This window comes from Seriola dumerili, unplaced genomic scaffold (assembly GCF_002260705.1).
Source record: "Seriola dumerili isolate Sdu_G_001 unplaced genomic scaffold, Sdu_1.0 BDQW01000008.1, whole genome shotgun sequence".
In the NCBI taxonomy this organism is placed as follows: domain Eukaryota; kingdom Metazoa; phylum Chordata; class Actinopteri; order Carangiformes; family Carangidae; genus Seriola; species Seriola dumerili.
Window position 1 is genome coordinate 627,401 of NW_019174263.1, and position 17,042 is coordinate 644,442.

At 41.0% G+C, this 17,042-nt stretch overlaps 1 protein-coding gene across 2 annotated transcripts in view; it reads right to left on the reverse strand.

Moving 5' to 3' along the window:
* The window catches only part of adgrd2 (adhesion G protein-coupled receptor D2), a 48,973-nt gene that overhangs the window by 10,575 nt on the left and 21,356 nt on the right, over window positions 1-17,042 (reverse strand). For both annotated transcript variants that reach the window (XM_022746476.1, XM_022746469.1), the window contains exons 17-19: window positions 14,703-14,836; window positions 13,853-13,968; window positions 8,685-8,805 (exon numbers count right to left, since the gene is read on the reverse strand). In XM_022746476.1, coding sequence (XP_022602197.1) covers window positions 8,685-8,805; window positions 13,853-13,968; window positions 14,703-14,836 — 371 coding nt within the window. The remainder of the gene's footprint in view (window positions 1-8,684; window positions 8,806-13,852; window positions 13,969-14,702; window positions 14,837-17,042) is intronic.

Here is a 17,042-nt window from a genome sequence, read left to right on the forward strand (position 1 = left end):
GAGAGGAACAGCCAGGCAACATCAAGTGATGTGGACAAGGCCAATGAGTTCAGCCTGTTCTACAACAGGTTTGACACAGCCTCACCTGTTCTCTCTCCCACTGCTTCAGCTGCAGCTTCTCCTACAGCATCTCCTTCACAACCTGACACTGCAGCTGCAACTCCCTCCACACTGGGGTCAAGTCTCCTGTCCTTTACAGCGGAGGAGGTGAGGGCGGAGCTCAAGAGGCTACATCCTGGAAAGGCAACAGGCCTGGATGGTGTGTGTCCAAGGTTGTTAAAGGACTGTGCAGCCCAGCTGGCTCAGCCTCTCCAGAGGATCTTTAACTTAAGTCTACAAACAGGGAGGGTGCCGGTCCTGTGGAATACATCATGTCTTGTTCTGGTCCTTAAAGTAGGACAACCGGCAGAAATAAATGACTACAGACCGGTGGCCCTCACATCACACATCATGAAGACCCTGGAGCAGCTGCTTCTCCACCTTCTGAGGCCACAGGTTGAACATGCACTAGACCCCCTACAGCTCGCCTACAAAGAACATATTGGAGTGGATGATGCTGCCCTTTACATGCTCCAACGGGCCCATTCTTACTTGGATGAGCCTGGTGGTTACACGAGGATTATGTTCTTTGATTTCTCAAGTGCATTTAACACCATCCAACCCCCCATTCTAAAAGACAAGCTGGAAGGGGTGGGGGTGGATCCCTGCTTCACATCCTGGATTGTGGATTACCTGACAAGACGACCACAGTACGTCAGGCTGGGTAACTGTGTCTCAGGAACAGTGATGAGCAGCACTGGGGCTCCACAGGGGACTGTTCTGGCTTCATTCCTGTTCACCCTGTATACAACAGACTTTAAATACAACTCTCACTCCTGCCACATCCAGAAATACTCAGATGACACAGCTATGTGGCGTGTTTCAGGAACGGGCCGGAAGAGGAGTACATGGATCTGACAATGGCCTTCAGTGAATGGAGTGACAAGAACTGCCTCCTTCTGAACACCTCCAAGACCAAGGAGATGTCAACATTCAAGGGAAGGACATTGAGGTGCTTCACACTTATAAATACCTAGGAGTGTACTTGGACAGTAAACTGGACTGGTCCCTGAACACGGAGGCCTGAAGGGGCAGAGATGGCTCTTTTTCTTCAGGAGGCTCAGATCCTTTGACATCTGCAGTGAAATGCTGCACATGTTTTATCAGTCAGTGGTGGCCAGTGTACTTTTTTATGCTGCACTCTGCTGGGGCAGCAGCATGTCAGACATGAACACAAAGAGACTGGACAAGCTGGTAATAAGGGTTGGGTCTGTGCTTGGCAGGAGTCTGGACTCACTCAGGACTGTTGTGGAGAGATGCATGCAATGTAAGATGGAGGCCATCTTGGACAATACCAACTATCCTCTACACAACATTCTGACAGAACAGAGAAGCAGCTACAGCTGCAGCAAACCTCTCATCTCACTGCGCTGCAGAACAGAGAGGTTCAGGAGATCCTTTGTTCCCACTGACATCAGGCTATACAAGAGTTCAGCCAAAGGATGTGGACTATTCTAATTATTATTGTTTATTTATTATCCACTGTTATTATTATTATTATTATCAACAATGACCTAATGAATTTCCCCTAGGTTATAAATAAAGTATCTATCTATCTATCTATCTATCTATCTATCTATCTATCTATCTATCTATCTATCTATCTATCTATCTATCTATCTATCTATCATATTTGTGTATGTTCAGCAGTCTGCAGATCTTTTTCATGTTCAGCAACTTAAACTACATCATCCACAAACAATAATATAATAATATGATCACAATCTGATTATTGACTTTAAATCACAACCAGTCTCCAACTTGAACAATCACACAGGTCGTTTTCTTCAACTCTCTGATTCGACCCATAGCAGACCGCTGCTACGGCGGCATGTGTACCGGACCTTGGTTGTCATGGTTACAATAATAAACATGTGGACTGTACTGAGAGTGGCGTACCAACCTTTGTTGCCACGGTTACTATAATAACAATCATGGCTTGGTTAGGTTTCGGAAAAGATGGTGATTTCGGTTAAAATAAGTTCTTCCTCAACAGTAGACAATCTTTGTTGTCATGGTTACAATAATAACAATGAGCAGTCATGGACAATAGAAACAACATAAACTGCTATGGGTTGTATCTGAGGGTTGAAGACAACGACCGGTACCACTTCACAACAAGACTATCCTTATAGAGGATTTATAAATAGTTTATAATTAGGTTATCAATTCAGTGTTTAAACTGATTAACTTTATATATCATAAATTCACAATTATTAACACGTTATAACACAGTTTTCATACATTGATGCAGTCTCACTATTTGGCAAGTTAATGCTTACTATTCTTTAAAGTTTCATACCAAATAAAACTTTTCTGACCAATCAGATGCTGACACTAGTTAATTACTCGTAACTTAAACATGTGATGAAGCAGCAGGTACAAATGCTGATGATGGAGAAAACTAAGAGAGTTCAGTAACTCATGAGATATGAGCTTATGAGGGCACTAGGTCACTGTTGCCCTTTTTATCTAATGTGTTATAACAGCATTAGTGTTAACAAGCTAATTAATAAACTAGTTATAAACCACTCATAAATCCTTTATAAAGGTAATGTTATTGTGAAGTGGTACCAAACGACCTGTGTGGTTGTTCAGGTTGGAGGTCTGGTTGACTGTATGTAGCCTCACCAAGGTTGATCATCACCACCTGCTACTGGCTGATACTGATGTTATTTTAGACAGAAGCACAGGTGGAAGATTTGGAGACAGGTAATATCAGACACTGAGGCCTCGGTCTACTTGCCAACGTTCTCTCCTTGGAAGGTGCTCAGACTGTTAAAGCAGCCCAGTAAAACAAAAGGGTTTTTTTGGTATTAAGAAGAAAACGGTCTGGCCCAGCGTCATCCTTCTACCTCCATGAGGAAGAACTCCTACTGTAGTGTTATCTGCCCTCAGCTGGACACCAGCAGTAAATCCAAATTAACTAGCAGCTCTCTGGGGGTCACCCAGGGGCTAGCTCATTCTGATTAATTAAAGACTGCAGAGGAGCATAGGAGAGAGGTGGGCTGAGAGCGAGCGAGAGAGAGAAAGAGAAGGATGTACAGAATGGGTGGAAGATATAAGAATAACAGAGCCAGTGTATGGAAAAGTGGGCAGCAAGGGGAGAGAGAGAGAGAGAGGAAGTGAGCACTGTGTGTTATCAGGGGAGGAATGCTGGAGGTCGATATGGTATGACCTGTCGTTCAAAGAACACACACACACACACGAAGGTGCATGAATCCCCAGCCGCAGTTATACAGCACAAACTGCAGATGAGCAGATAAAAACATTACACACAGGTCTCTGTATTACTTCCAGTCTGCTGTTGCTGCAATAGTTTATGAGTTCATTTATGAGTTAATTTGCTCCTGATGTGAATTTAAGATTAATTTTTTACTAACATCTGAACTTTGACAGCCAAGCACACAAGGTTTTTCAGTCTTGTTTCTCTAAAATTAAAGCATTTCTATCCGTCACTGACCCCAACCTGACCTGCATGTCCTTGTTTCATCTCCTCTGGATTACTGTAACTATCCATGTTCTGCACACAGCCTCTAACTGGCACTACAATACTGATGATAGCATTATAGCACTGGATGTTGTTTGTTTGATATGTGAGGAAATTAACTCTTACTTCAAACTTCTTCCTTAACGTATCTCAAACAAGTGGCTGCCCTGACAGATGTCCAGGAGTGGGAACTGCAGTCCATCTCCACACACAGGGGTGTAAACTGGAAGATTGTACTCAAGTACAAGTAAAAGTACTTGTATGAAAATGTACTCAGATACAGGAACATGTCAGTTGTAATGTACTTGAGTGAGACTGTAATGCTGCTTCTTATGGAATTTACAGCAGAATAAAGCAGCAGTAAAGGTGGATATGTATAAACTACATATACTCCACAGCGGCTGCAGCTGACAAACACAGATGAAACGCTATGTTGCTAGGCAACACGGTAGTTGATGCTGTACAGTGTTTCAAACACCTGTCTGCACTACAGCGTCCTCCATAATTAGTCCACTCAGCCTCCATCTCACTACACTCCTCAGTATTTTAGCATTTAGCGTTAGCAACACCCAGCATGCAACTGTTGGTCAGGCAACATGGCAGGTGTGTTTGATTTAGGACACTTGGTACGCCAGGCAGTGCATCTATTCATTGATCATCTGATTTAACTCTTTTCATTTGTCAACCAGAACTTCATCATGTGACTTTTGTTTTTACTCAATAGTGATTTTAAATTTAAATGTAGCGAAGTAAAATTCTTGAGTTGAGAAATATTCAAGTACTAGAAGTAGTAGTAAGAGTAAAGTTACAGATTTTTTAAAAAACTAAAACAAAAAGTACAACACACACAAAAAAGACATTGTCATAGTGACGAGAGTAAATGTAATTTGTTACTTCTGCCCTTGGTCACTGTTGTTCTGGGGGGCAGAGAGACGTGTGCTGCCTGTCTGGAGCTGCCATCACATTGTTTCACCTGCTACATAGCAGCTTCATGGGAAAGTAAAGCCTCCCCCTTCAGATTCACCTCCACCCACACCAGTGGGAGTTTCTCACCACTCCGTCCACTGGAATACATACGCAGGCTGATGTACAGAGAATCGTGCTTCAGCCCAGACATTTAACCAAGAAAGGCTGCAGGACTGTATCATCTAACTATTAAGCCCAAACCACTCACACTGTATTACACCACCTCTGAGTTCTGATTATAAACATGTCACAGGACATTTTAACTTTAATTGTACCAGCTGCATATGTATGTAATTAGTTTGGGCTGAATTATACTCAATGTGGAATTAGTGTATGATGTGTATGCAAACTTCTTTGGTCTTGTCTAAGCTAACACAGGGTTCCAATATGTTCCTATCTGTAGAAGTCTGATTTAAAATAAGAGCAGTCTATATCATCCATTAAACCATCTCTTACATGCTTCATTAATTAAGAAATTATGACAAATTGATCACAAGAACTTTTGCTGTGTAAAGTTTTGAAAGTTGTGGTTTGGATGATGGCTGGCGACCTGAGTGAGGGGAGAGATTCTGAAGTAGATGACAGCAGTTACATGACATGACAACGACTTGGAAGATTAAGACACTGACTTCAATCTGATAAGATGCTAAACTGCTAGTCAAGGTCAAGGTGACACTTATTGGTGGAGGGGGAAGAGGGGGAGGAGCTAGTATCACCGCTAGCTAGAGGTAAAGATTGACCTGATTCAACACCGTCACTAAAACCATTATTTCTCAGCCTCTGAAACAGATAGAGACATGAAATAAAACCATCTGAGATCTTAAACCTTTGGCTTTTATTGTGAATCATTACCTTAGTCCTAATATTCATCAAAATTAAAAAAGAAAAATAAATAAACGTTATAAAAGAGTTGAAGTGAACTGAGAATATTAACAAAGGTGCTTGTTCAAATTGCCTGAACACCAATATATATATATATATATGTATATATATAAAAATAGTAGTCTACAATTTTCCCTAGCAATGAACCAACACACATTTGAAACCTGAACCACATGCATGTATCCATTTTGGTATGACAATAGAGGGCATAATAGGCCAGACAGAGTTGAGTTCAGAGTGGAGATCTATTCTTTCAGGTTATCTACTACAAATAATACTCATTTGTATCTTGTATATGTATCCCATTATTTTTCATTTTTTCCATTTCAGAATGCCACCAGCATGGAGAGATCATCTATAAACTGTGACTCTACACTCTGTGAACTATGACAAAATTTAGTTTTGTAAATAGAAAATTAAGATTTGCAAATGAAGCCTTAATTGTTCTGTATATATGTTCTGATAATGTGAGTACAAATACAGACATTTTACTCCACTTAGGCCCAATGTTGTCCTAAAAACTTACTAAAATGTAACAAATTCGATACCCTTTCATTTCTGCATCAGAGGCCTCCTACAACAACATCTGGAAGGTGAAAAAATGTTTTGCTTTTATTTCCTATGTCTGGGTTTTACAGGGTTAAACCTTTAGTTACAAGCTAAAGAAGCTAGCAAGCAAATAAACCAAAATGCTAACCCATTATTCAACAGTTTAAAACACATTTATCCATAAACCTGATACAAACTACCACAGTTAGTCATCCAGTTATCCAACTGGCAGCAGATGATGTGAAAAGCGACAACGGCCTGTTCAAAATAGTGTCGTCCATAAACTAGCTACCATTTAAACATCAACATGATCCTGAACATAACTTTGCCCTTAGGACATTTTACTTTTTATCTCATTTTCCATGTGCTTTTCATGCTGTTTTCCAAGACGCACCTACGGAGCGCTCGATATTACGCTGCTTTCTGATTCATTTAGCTGACCTGTGGCTGTGGCGTAACACAATGCGCTCCGTAGGTGCGTAAGAAATGTAGTGCGGGGGTGCCCTGGTGGCTCACCTGGTAGAGCACGTACCACGAAGGCTTAGTCCTAACCGCAGCGGCCCAGGTTCCTTTGCTGCATGTCATCCCCCCTCTCTCTCCCTAACTTTCCTGTCTCTCTCTCACTGCAACTACTGGATTTAAGGCAAAAAAAATGCCCCAATAAAACCTCAAGAAAAAAAGAAGAAAGAAATGTAGTGCCCAAGCAAAATGCTCCTTTGGCGAGAAGATACCGCTGAATATATTCTACATGTCTGACTATGTATGACTACTTCACACAACCCCACGTCAGCCTGAACTATCGCTTTAATATTTGACTATGAATAAATCATCATGTAGAACTTCCTTTCTTATGCTATATTTAAACCTACAGTGTTGTTTTGTTTCAGTCACTTGGGGGCAGCAGAGACAAGGTCAACAACAGCACTGACATATCACCTGTTAAAGTTTATGTTGTGAACTTATTGAACTTATAGCAAGCTGCCATGCACTGTGTGGGGGTCAGCCCTATGTTCCCACATTTCTAAGAATGTTTTGAAAATTAGGCCCTATTTTCCCACAGTCTTATATGTTCCCATAAGCCCATGTCCACACTAACCGGGTAATATTTATCCGGTTAGCCCTTCCGTCCACATTAGAACGGTGAATTCCGAAACTGAAAACGATGCTTTACAAAAACGATCGCTGAGGTGGATAAATGTGAAGACGCCGTGGAATGTGGATGCAAAGCGTTCTGAAAACGATTAGTGTGGATGGAGATCGTTTTCATTGTGAATGTTTTTATATTTACTCGGGTTAATGTGGACAAGGCCTAAGATTTTTCTCAAAAGGAAACCCTATGGTCCCATATTTCTTAACATAGGGCTGTGGGAACATAGACACGCTCCCACTGTGTGTTGTGACACCTTTCTATCAGAGACAGCATTAACCTTTTCATCAGTTTGTGCTACAGTAGCTCTTCTGTGGGCTCGGACAACACGGACTATCCTTCACTCCCCACCACATCAATGGTTCAGCGTTCACCGCTTGTCCTTCCTTATCCTTCCGGTTGTCCACTTTTGGTCGGTACTAACCACTGCAGACCGGGAACATCCAACAAGACCTGCAGCTCTGGAGATGCTCTGACCCAGTTGTCTAGACATCACAATTTAGCTCTTGTCAAAGTCGCTCAGATCCTTACACTTACCCATTCCAACATCAACTTCAGGACTGAATGTTCACTTGCTGCCTAATATATCCCACCACTGGCAGGTGCCATTGTAACGAGATAATCAGTGTCATTCACTTCACCTGTCAGTGGCCATAATGTTATGGCTGATCGGTGGATACACATATACATACATATATGTATATACACACACACACACACACACACACACACAAACATATGTATCTATATATAAATACATACATACATACATACATACATATATATGTCCTCTTATTGTGCCCCGGTGGCTCACCTGGTAGAGTGCATATCATAAAGGTTTAGTCCTAACTGCAGCGGCCACAGGTCGGAATCGAATCTGTGGCCTTCTGCTGCATATCATCCCTTCTCTCTTTCAGAATAAAGGTAAAAAAAATCTGCCTTTTCTGCAGACGATGTGGATACATTAATCTTTCAGAATAAAAAAAAAAAAACACGAGAATAGAGTAACTGTATCAATACTTTTCTATATCTATATCATTTATTTGTTATTATTACTTATTTAACCTTCTGAAGCACTTTAAGTCGTGTTAGTAGACTGTAGCAATACCCTTAATACCTAAATGACTTAGGTATGTTTTAAGAAATGTGCCTTTATGTGCATTTCTTGTTCCAGAAACAAGTCATCCTTAAATCCTGAAATTACGGAAAGTTTGCCACTGGATTACAAGTTTACAAGTTTACAATTACACGTTTATGTTTACAAGTTAAATTCATAATTCATAAAGAAATGTAACATTTTTCATGTCTTTTTTTTCACTGTACTGAAAACAGACCAAACCATGAATTTGAAACCGAAGTCAGTACCGAAATGTGAGTTTGATCGAGAATGGATTATATCTGCTTTAACATTTACCATTTACTCAAGATATTGATCAGAACAACAATCACTGTGCATATGTTAAACTGTAAACAGAAAAAACATAAAGGAAACTGTTATCCAGATTGTAAAAAGTATTAGATTTGAAAATGAAAATTAGGTTGTTTATTTACCTGGAAGGCATTGAGAACAATGAAGACATAGGCGACCACGACAGACAGATGGACCAGGACCCCACAGAGCCAGGTCAGACCCAGCACCGGCAGCAGGATGAGGACCGGACGGGTCACGGCCCTACACGCACGCACGCACGCACACACACACACACACACGAATCATGAATACACATATGTCTGTGCATGAATTGAAGACATATTCTGAAATACAGAGGCATGAGAAAGATGTCCAGTGACCAGTGAAAAAAAACTCCACATATTGCTGTGGCACCATTTGATTCCCGAGCACTACACAGGAGTATAGGCAGACAGAAGGACCCAGCAAAGTGGAGTTTCAAGGTATTTTGATGACATTTTCTTCTCAAATATTTCCTCCTTGAATCCACATCAAACATCTCTGCACAGCTATAGATTTTACGCCTACCACAGTCATACTCCTGTTCCTTTGCAATCATCCTTTCAATGATCCTGGTGCTTATACGGCCAATAACCATTTCATGGGGCAAGGCAGAAAAGGTTGCCTTTGTTCAAACCACCATTGTTGTCACACTGCTGCACCTGGGTAGAGAGATTGAGTTTTCAGACTGCACTGTGTCTGCAAGGACAAAGCCAGCACTCAAAATAAAAGGGAAGAGAAGGCTCTTCCCTTTTATTTTTGAAAGTCGTTTTCCCTCTAATCTCCTGAATTCACATAACACTCTTGAGCTGGCACAGACATCTACTTTCAGACTGTTTGTGAGGGAATGAAGAGACGTGGTGAGAGGGGGAATAGCGTTGTGGAATTTTCATCAGACTAAGACAAAATGTGTGAAAAGAAATTCTGGATGGAAGAGAGCTGCTGCATGTTGGGTTGAAGGACTTTTTACCTGAATATGAAAAGAGACCCTCGCCTCTCCTCAGCCATAAGATATATTAGTAACACCTACCATTTCTAGTGTACTGACCTGTGTATTAACCTTTGAAAGTGCACATTAGCACCATCAGAAAAATGTCCCTAATACAGACATGTCTTCTAATCCATTTACCTGTAATCCTCACAATTGATACCGAGTACAACGTGAGGGAGGTGTAGATGACTTTATGCGCACAGGCTTCATCAGGATGAATCAGCTAATCACAGGAAGTCAGTCAGTGCACTAATGGGATGGTTAATCTAAATTTCTTACTTGCTTCCTGAGGTTTCTTGTTAAAAATGGTTTTGTATTTATTTGTCCAGGCTTCTGAGATTTCTGCTCCCCACCAAAATACAATGAGAGTGAATGGGCTTTCATTTGTACTTCAGCATCTCCTCCCAGAGTAATTGTTCCCACTGCTCTGGATGCTCCACAGACCTCATCGTCCATGGTTTGCATCGGGACTCTTTATTCAATAGAAAGTAGTTCCAAAGAAAAGTGCTCACAGCAAAGGTCTGTGCTCCGTTAAGGAGAATGTGCTCTCCAGCCGTTTGTTGAATCGACCCTTGAACGTCAGTGCATATTCATGTGTTTTACCAGAAATCATCATACTAGAAATCGGACAAGCTTGCATAAAGGTATACTGTAGCAGAATTACTAGAAATGTGTGTGTACTATCATCCTGTAACCATAGCAACGTAAACAGGCCTGACACATTGAAAGGGGAAATTATCTTTGCTGTTCACTCTCTGACTGGCTGTCATATGTATGTAAAGCTGGGGCACAGCAGCTGCAACAGGAAACAAACTAGCAGTGTTCAAAGGAACGAGACTGATATTCTATATTTTCTAATTAACAACAAATCAAACAATGAATGTTTTCTACTAACAAGAATTGTGTGTGTGCGTGTGGGTGTGTGTATCCAAAGCCTGATATGTCTTATTCCTCTGAGCCACAGAGCTCCTTTGTTCCCAAAGACCATTAAAGTGAGATGCACTGTGTCACTGGGCAACATGTTCCTTGATCAGTCCGCTACTGAAAGTAGTCCCCACTACTGTAGGGAACCTGAAATGCAAGTCTTAAGCCAGGAACACACTGGATGTGTCATGTGTGCGTAGCGCCTGCAAAGCGTTGTGGTTTTCACTTTCAGGTTTCAGTGCACACGTTTACGGGTTAGAGCAACACACTGGCTGCATGATCTAGAGATTTGGCCTCTCGCCTATTTTTCACGCGTGACGCATCCTGCAGTAAAAACAGACAGAGAAAATACCTGAGGATGCCTCGTGATATCATACAAGCAACATCACTTAACTGACACCTACGCTATAGTTTCTATGTCTAAACTGAATCTGAATATGAAAGACATGAAAAAATATAAATATATTTTTCAACCATTTCATCAGCTGCATGAGGACACAGATGCATTTTGGGGACATTTTCTGTCAAAAATAAATTGATTAATTTATAATGAAAAGAAACTCCTGCAAACTCTGTGTAGAGAGACAGAGCTGCGATCCATGTGAACACACACACTCCGCAGCAGGTCTGTAATGTCAGCCGCCATGCTCACACCACACAGACAGTGTGTTCCTAGCGTTAGGATTCAGTGTCAGTTTTGAAAACCACCAAGGTGTAAAAAGTGTATATGACTTAAAACTAGATAAAAGTCAATGTTGAGCTCCTGGCAGGAAACCACAACACTGACACATGATCATAGACCTGGAAACTTTACTGACCTATGTGCAGATTGTTTCTGCATCCACTGACAAGAAATTGGTTTTCAGTGTGCAGAACAACCTAAAACTGTGTGGAAATTTTCAATCAGCCTCTCAACAGGTCATTAAGGTTGAACGATATGTCTGTCAGAAATGAAACAGCTTTGCTCTTCTCTTTTTTGAGGAAATCCACAAACAGTTTGTCTTTGTTGACGGTTTGAAGCTCAGTGCAAATATCCCAAAATACTCCAGAGCTCTTCTTTTGCTGAGCCATGTGACATTTTTGTGGAGTGGTGACTCACGAAAAAGTTGACCTCGGGAATGTGTGCATCATTTGATGCTGCCCTCAAACAGCTGAGCAGTCTCTTAGTCCCAAAGCTATTGTTTTTCTTGATCATAAAATCCAGCAGAATGAACCAATGGTGCATTGTCTGTTGATTCATCCACAATCAGTGAGATGAACAGTGGTCATGAAGTTTGTGTTTGTCTCACTAGGACTCAAAGATGAATTAATTAATTTTGGTGGTCAAAGGTCAAGATCACAGTGACCTCACATTCTTGTGAAAATATCAGTAATGCCCTGAGGGAACTTCATCACTGTGACCTCACAAAACACATTTTTAGACATGAATTCATCCACTAATAATGACACAGATTAACTCAAATGTCCGTGAAGATAAAATCAAGTGATGACATTTTATATCAAAAAGGTCAAAGGTCAACTTCATAATGTTCATCATAATGTTCTGCAAAAACACTTCTGGTCATTCTTCAACACTGTAATTTAGGAAGGAGAGACTGTGACCATGTTTCCTGATACTCAGCTTGCTGCTGGAGGAAATAACCAGGTGGAGGTGGAGGTTTTTATTTATTTATTTATTTTTTGAACCTGCTGCATTACTTTTTAAACTTCTGACAACAGTCTTGCTCACTGCAGTGATCAGCAGATGGCTGAATGATGACAAGAGCGATCTGGGTCATGTTGTGGTAGGTTTTTTTTGCAGTAGGGGGTGTTGTTTATAATTTAATTATATTGTTGTATTTTATGTTTTTATGTGTTTTTTATAATATAACTTTTTTTTTTATAAAAAAAACAAAATAGAAATATAATATGAACTAGAATCACCTCTTCATGGTTGTTTCATCCACTACTAAATTTCAGGTTACATCACTGTTTATCCAGTTATATAAAATATTAAACATTTGTGTGAAATTGTGTCATAATTGCTGTGAAGTCTTGAGTAATGGCTAAAAAGTGTGTTATGAGGTCATACTGACCTTGACCTTTGTACCTTGACCACCAAAATCTAATCAGTTCATCCTTGAGTCCAAGTAAATGTTTGTGCCAAATTTGAAGAAGTTCTGTCAAGGAGTTACTGAGTGATTGTGTCCACTAGGATGAGATGGATGGACAACCTGAAAATAATATTTTCATAAGATGGATTTTATTAATAATATCAATTTTCCATAAAAAGTACTAAATATACAAAAAATTAAAAAAATATTGCATATGGGGCTGGGCTGAAAATTAAGCAAAATATAATCGAAATCTCAATATGGGCAAGTGCGATATCCAAATCAAAGGGGCTGCAGTTTTTTTGACAAAGGTAAAAAGTGTCACATTGTTGGGTATTGTTAGCACCATCAGTGTTGTGGTGCTACAGAGACGCCCCAACCTGCAAATCATATTCTCCAGACCGAAAGGAACATGATTGTTTGGTACAAGACCAACACTTTTTGGATTTTGGTCAAAATTGTTCCTGGAGGATTAAACTGTATTTTGGTCTAGATCTGGATCATGCAAATAAGAGAGAGCAGTGCATCCAAACTGCAGTGTCCAGCTGTTTTAAGAAATAACTACAGCTCTTCTAAAGATGAGAGTTCAGCAGGAACGAACTGGTTTGAGACTGAAAGCCACAGATAAAAACACTGAGAGGGACTAACAGTTTGTTGGTTCTTCTCACAGAATCTGTCGACAGCTTCATCCTTTATCATAGAACCAGCAATATTTCTGTAATATGTGGTGAAATAATTGATTAAGAAAATAACAGAACTAAGAATGAGCTCCTCAGCCAGTCAAAACTTTTAAAGTGAGAACTTGAACTTCACTGTTGTAAACTGAACACTGCTGGATGGATCCTACAACTCATTTTAAATATCAGAATTTACTGTATGTGCTGTACACTCACACAAACATAAACACACAAACACACACACACACACACACACACACACACACACACACACACACACACACACACACACACACACAGTTCTGCCGGGACCAGGTGTTAAGCTGATAAGCCCTTACAACTCCCACAGCAGGACCGGAGCTAAACTCCCATTCTCTCACACAGTCTGTATTGACTATTGCTGGCTCGACCAAGACAGAATCAACAAGTGTGTATGTATGTGTGAGAGAGAGAGAGAGGGAGCGAGGGAGAGGGAGAGAGAGAGAGCGTGGGCTCACAAGAGAAAAAGACTCATGAAAGAACGAGCATGAAAAGCAGGAGGAGAGAGAGAGAGAGAGAGAGGCAGAGAAGCCATTGTATCTCACCAGGTGAGGTCAAAGGTCTGCATCTTTGATGCTGAGCTTGGACTGAGCATCTTAGCACGGCGACGAGCACTGGAAACAGTCACCATGACAACCCGACACAGCACAACTGCATTGACCTGCAGGCAGAGGACAACAGCATCAACATGGCCTCCAGCAAACACGAGACGTGCCGCTGCAGATCCACTTAGCTTCCAGCTCACATGTAGAGGAGGGAAAGTTTAGCCTCCTGCTCAGGCTGCAGGAAATCAGTGTTCACTGACGTACGTTACTTCTTTTTTTAGTTGCTCCCTGCCTCTCTCTCCGAGGCAGGAGAAAATAAAATATAGAAGGGAAATGCAAAAGCTCATCTTTATCTAGAAGCTTGCTCCTCTAATTTTGTGATTTTGACTTTGGGGCAAGTCTGGAATTATGTCCCTCATTTATTCCTCCTACTGAAATCCACTGCGTTTCTTTGTGGTGTTACAAAAATGTTAAAAGAGTTTCCTTCATGATAAAACATTTGTAAAGTCATTGTTAGATTCTCTTTCTTCTTCCTCTCTGCCTTAGGCTAGTGCACTGCCACAGCCAATGGTGGATCAAAACACTGTCAGTGCTCGTGCAGGTGCAGCTGTTGGTGCTGGATTCAAACACAAAGGAGACCCTGCTAATCTAAACATGGTTAAAGTATGCTTTGGGCTTTTAACAGAGTTCAAACTGTCACTGTATAAAATGAATGTTATCAAATTATGGTTATTATTGTCCCTTCTTTTGCCTTGACCTCCTTTAAATGTTTGAAAATAAACTAATTTAAAAGATTATAGTAAGTCATCACACACACACATACACACACACACACACACAGATTACATACCGCCAACACAAATACAACAGGTCCCACAAATGCCCAGATGGTGTCGGTCTTCACGTTGAGCCAGCAGTGATCCTCTGCCTTGTACTCGTCCACTGATATTGCCAGTGTCACACCGACTATCAGAACAGGAAGTCCTGAAAAACAATCCAGAGCCAGAAGATGAACTATGGTGGGATGTTTAAGGATATTCATGGAGCGGTGACTGTATGAAACAGAGTATTTGGTCTGTTGTGTTCTCTTGGTCTATTTAGTCTGAACGGGAACATTGAGCACAGAGAGCTGAGAGAACACCTGAGTGTCTGTGCTGCTGATTCACATTCTGTTCTCATCTCATTGTGTGACACACACTCATACATGGATTTGGGAACATGAACAGTAGCAGCTGCAGGAGGCTTTAACTGGGTTAAGGTTGCAGTATAGAAAAACATCACTTCACATAATGTTAACATGAATAAATCATCATTACAACAGCTATAATATACTGGCAATAACTACAAGCAAGTCTAAGAGTGTAAAGCTCCACTAGCGGCCCCAAGAGGATTGGATGTTCATTACAAGAGGGTAAACATGCACAATCTGCCCTGAGGGCATTAGAAGACAGACCAAGAATTTTCAAAATGGAAATGTTCATCCTCTGGGGAGTGGATTCAGTTTGTTTCATGGTGTCTGCAAGTCTAATTTTAATAGCATCATTCTATCAGGTTTATAATGTTTTAAATACATCTGGACAGAAGTTAAGATGCTTTGAACAAGAGCACAGACAGATAACCGACCAGCTTTAACATCCTGAGGACAGGAAAAAAGGAAAAAAATCACCTTAAGTAAGTGGAGGAACAAAGAGGTTTATGGGAAATGCAGTCTTTATTGGAACAATATGACTAATTTTTGCCAAAAACATTGTTGAAAGTCAACATGATTGCATGGAAGTGGAGTTGAAAACATTTGACTACAAGTTATCAAGTGTGGTTTCAATTTCTTTATATTTATATTTGTTTCTCTGCCTCTCTGCTGTTCAGCCTGGACTTCACTGATCATTGTGAACACTAACACCAACATATCACCACTGCAACTTTGACATGAAATCATGAAAAAATCCTATACACCCTAGAAATTAACATCCAACTGTGTTATCTTAACTGACAATATCATAACCATATTATAACCCAGCAGGCACCGACTGTCAAAATAACGTCAGGAAGACTTTGGACTCTAATGTTCGAAAGATGTTAAATTTTGGTTGGAAATGAAAAGCCTGTTGGCGTCAGAATCCAACATTATAGTTGTGTGTACAACTGCATGTTAGTGCGTGCCAGTCCCTCCTGTTAAACCGCTGGTCCTCCCAACGTTTAAAAACACATCAGCTCCACCCACAGGTTAGTGCAGCATGCAGCAATCAGGTGAAAGTGAAGTTCCAGAATTTCCTCCACTAAAGAAGAAACATTTTCCTCTAAAAAGGCCTCAGACAAAGACAGAAATGAAACCAGAGCACATTTGGATTGGACACTGGGACTACTGGCTCAAATCCCAGTCAGCTGGTGAACCGTCTTTATTGGCTCTGTCAGTGTCTTTACTAGCTCCATTAGTGTCTTTACTGGCTCAGTCATTGTCTTTAACGGCTCCATCTGTGTCTAGCTCCATTAGTGTCTTTACTGGCTCCGTCAGTGTTTTTACTGACTCCGTCAGTGTCTAGCTAGATTAGTATCTTTACTGGCTCTGTCAGTGTCTTTACCGGCTGCATCAATGTCTTTATCTGCTTCGTAAGTATCTTATCCGGCTCCGTCAGTGTCTTTACTGGCTCCGTCAATGTCTTTAACAGCTCTGTCAGTGTCTAGCTAGATTAGTATCTTTACTGGCTCTGTCAGTGTCTTTACCGGCTGCATCAATGTCTTTATCTGCTTCGTAAGTGTCTTATCCGGCTCCGTCAGTGTCTTTACTGGCTCCGTCAGTGTCTTTACCGGCTCCGTCAGTGTCTTTGCCGGCTCCATCAGTGTCTTTACCGGCTCCGTCAGTGTCTTTACCAGCTCCGTCAGTGTCTTTCCCAGCTACATCGGTGTCTTTACTGGCTGCATCGGTGTCTTTACTGGCTGCATCGGTGTCTTTAATGGCTGTGTCAGTGTCTTTACTGGCTCCGTCAGTGTCTTTATCGGCTCCATCAGTGTCATTACTGTAACAACAGCCCCAGTGGATAAATCCAAGGCTGAACTTCTGTCCCAGTCTGACTGTGTTGGTGGCAGCTGTGTGTCTGCAGAGAACTGGCCTTCGTGTGACAGTATCTTAATATTTCTGTACTTCGATTTTGCTGCAGCATGTGAATCAGCACAGTTTCTATAGAAATTGTGG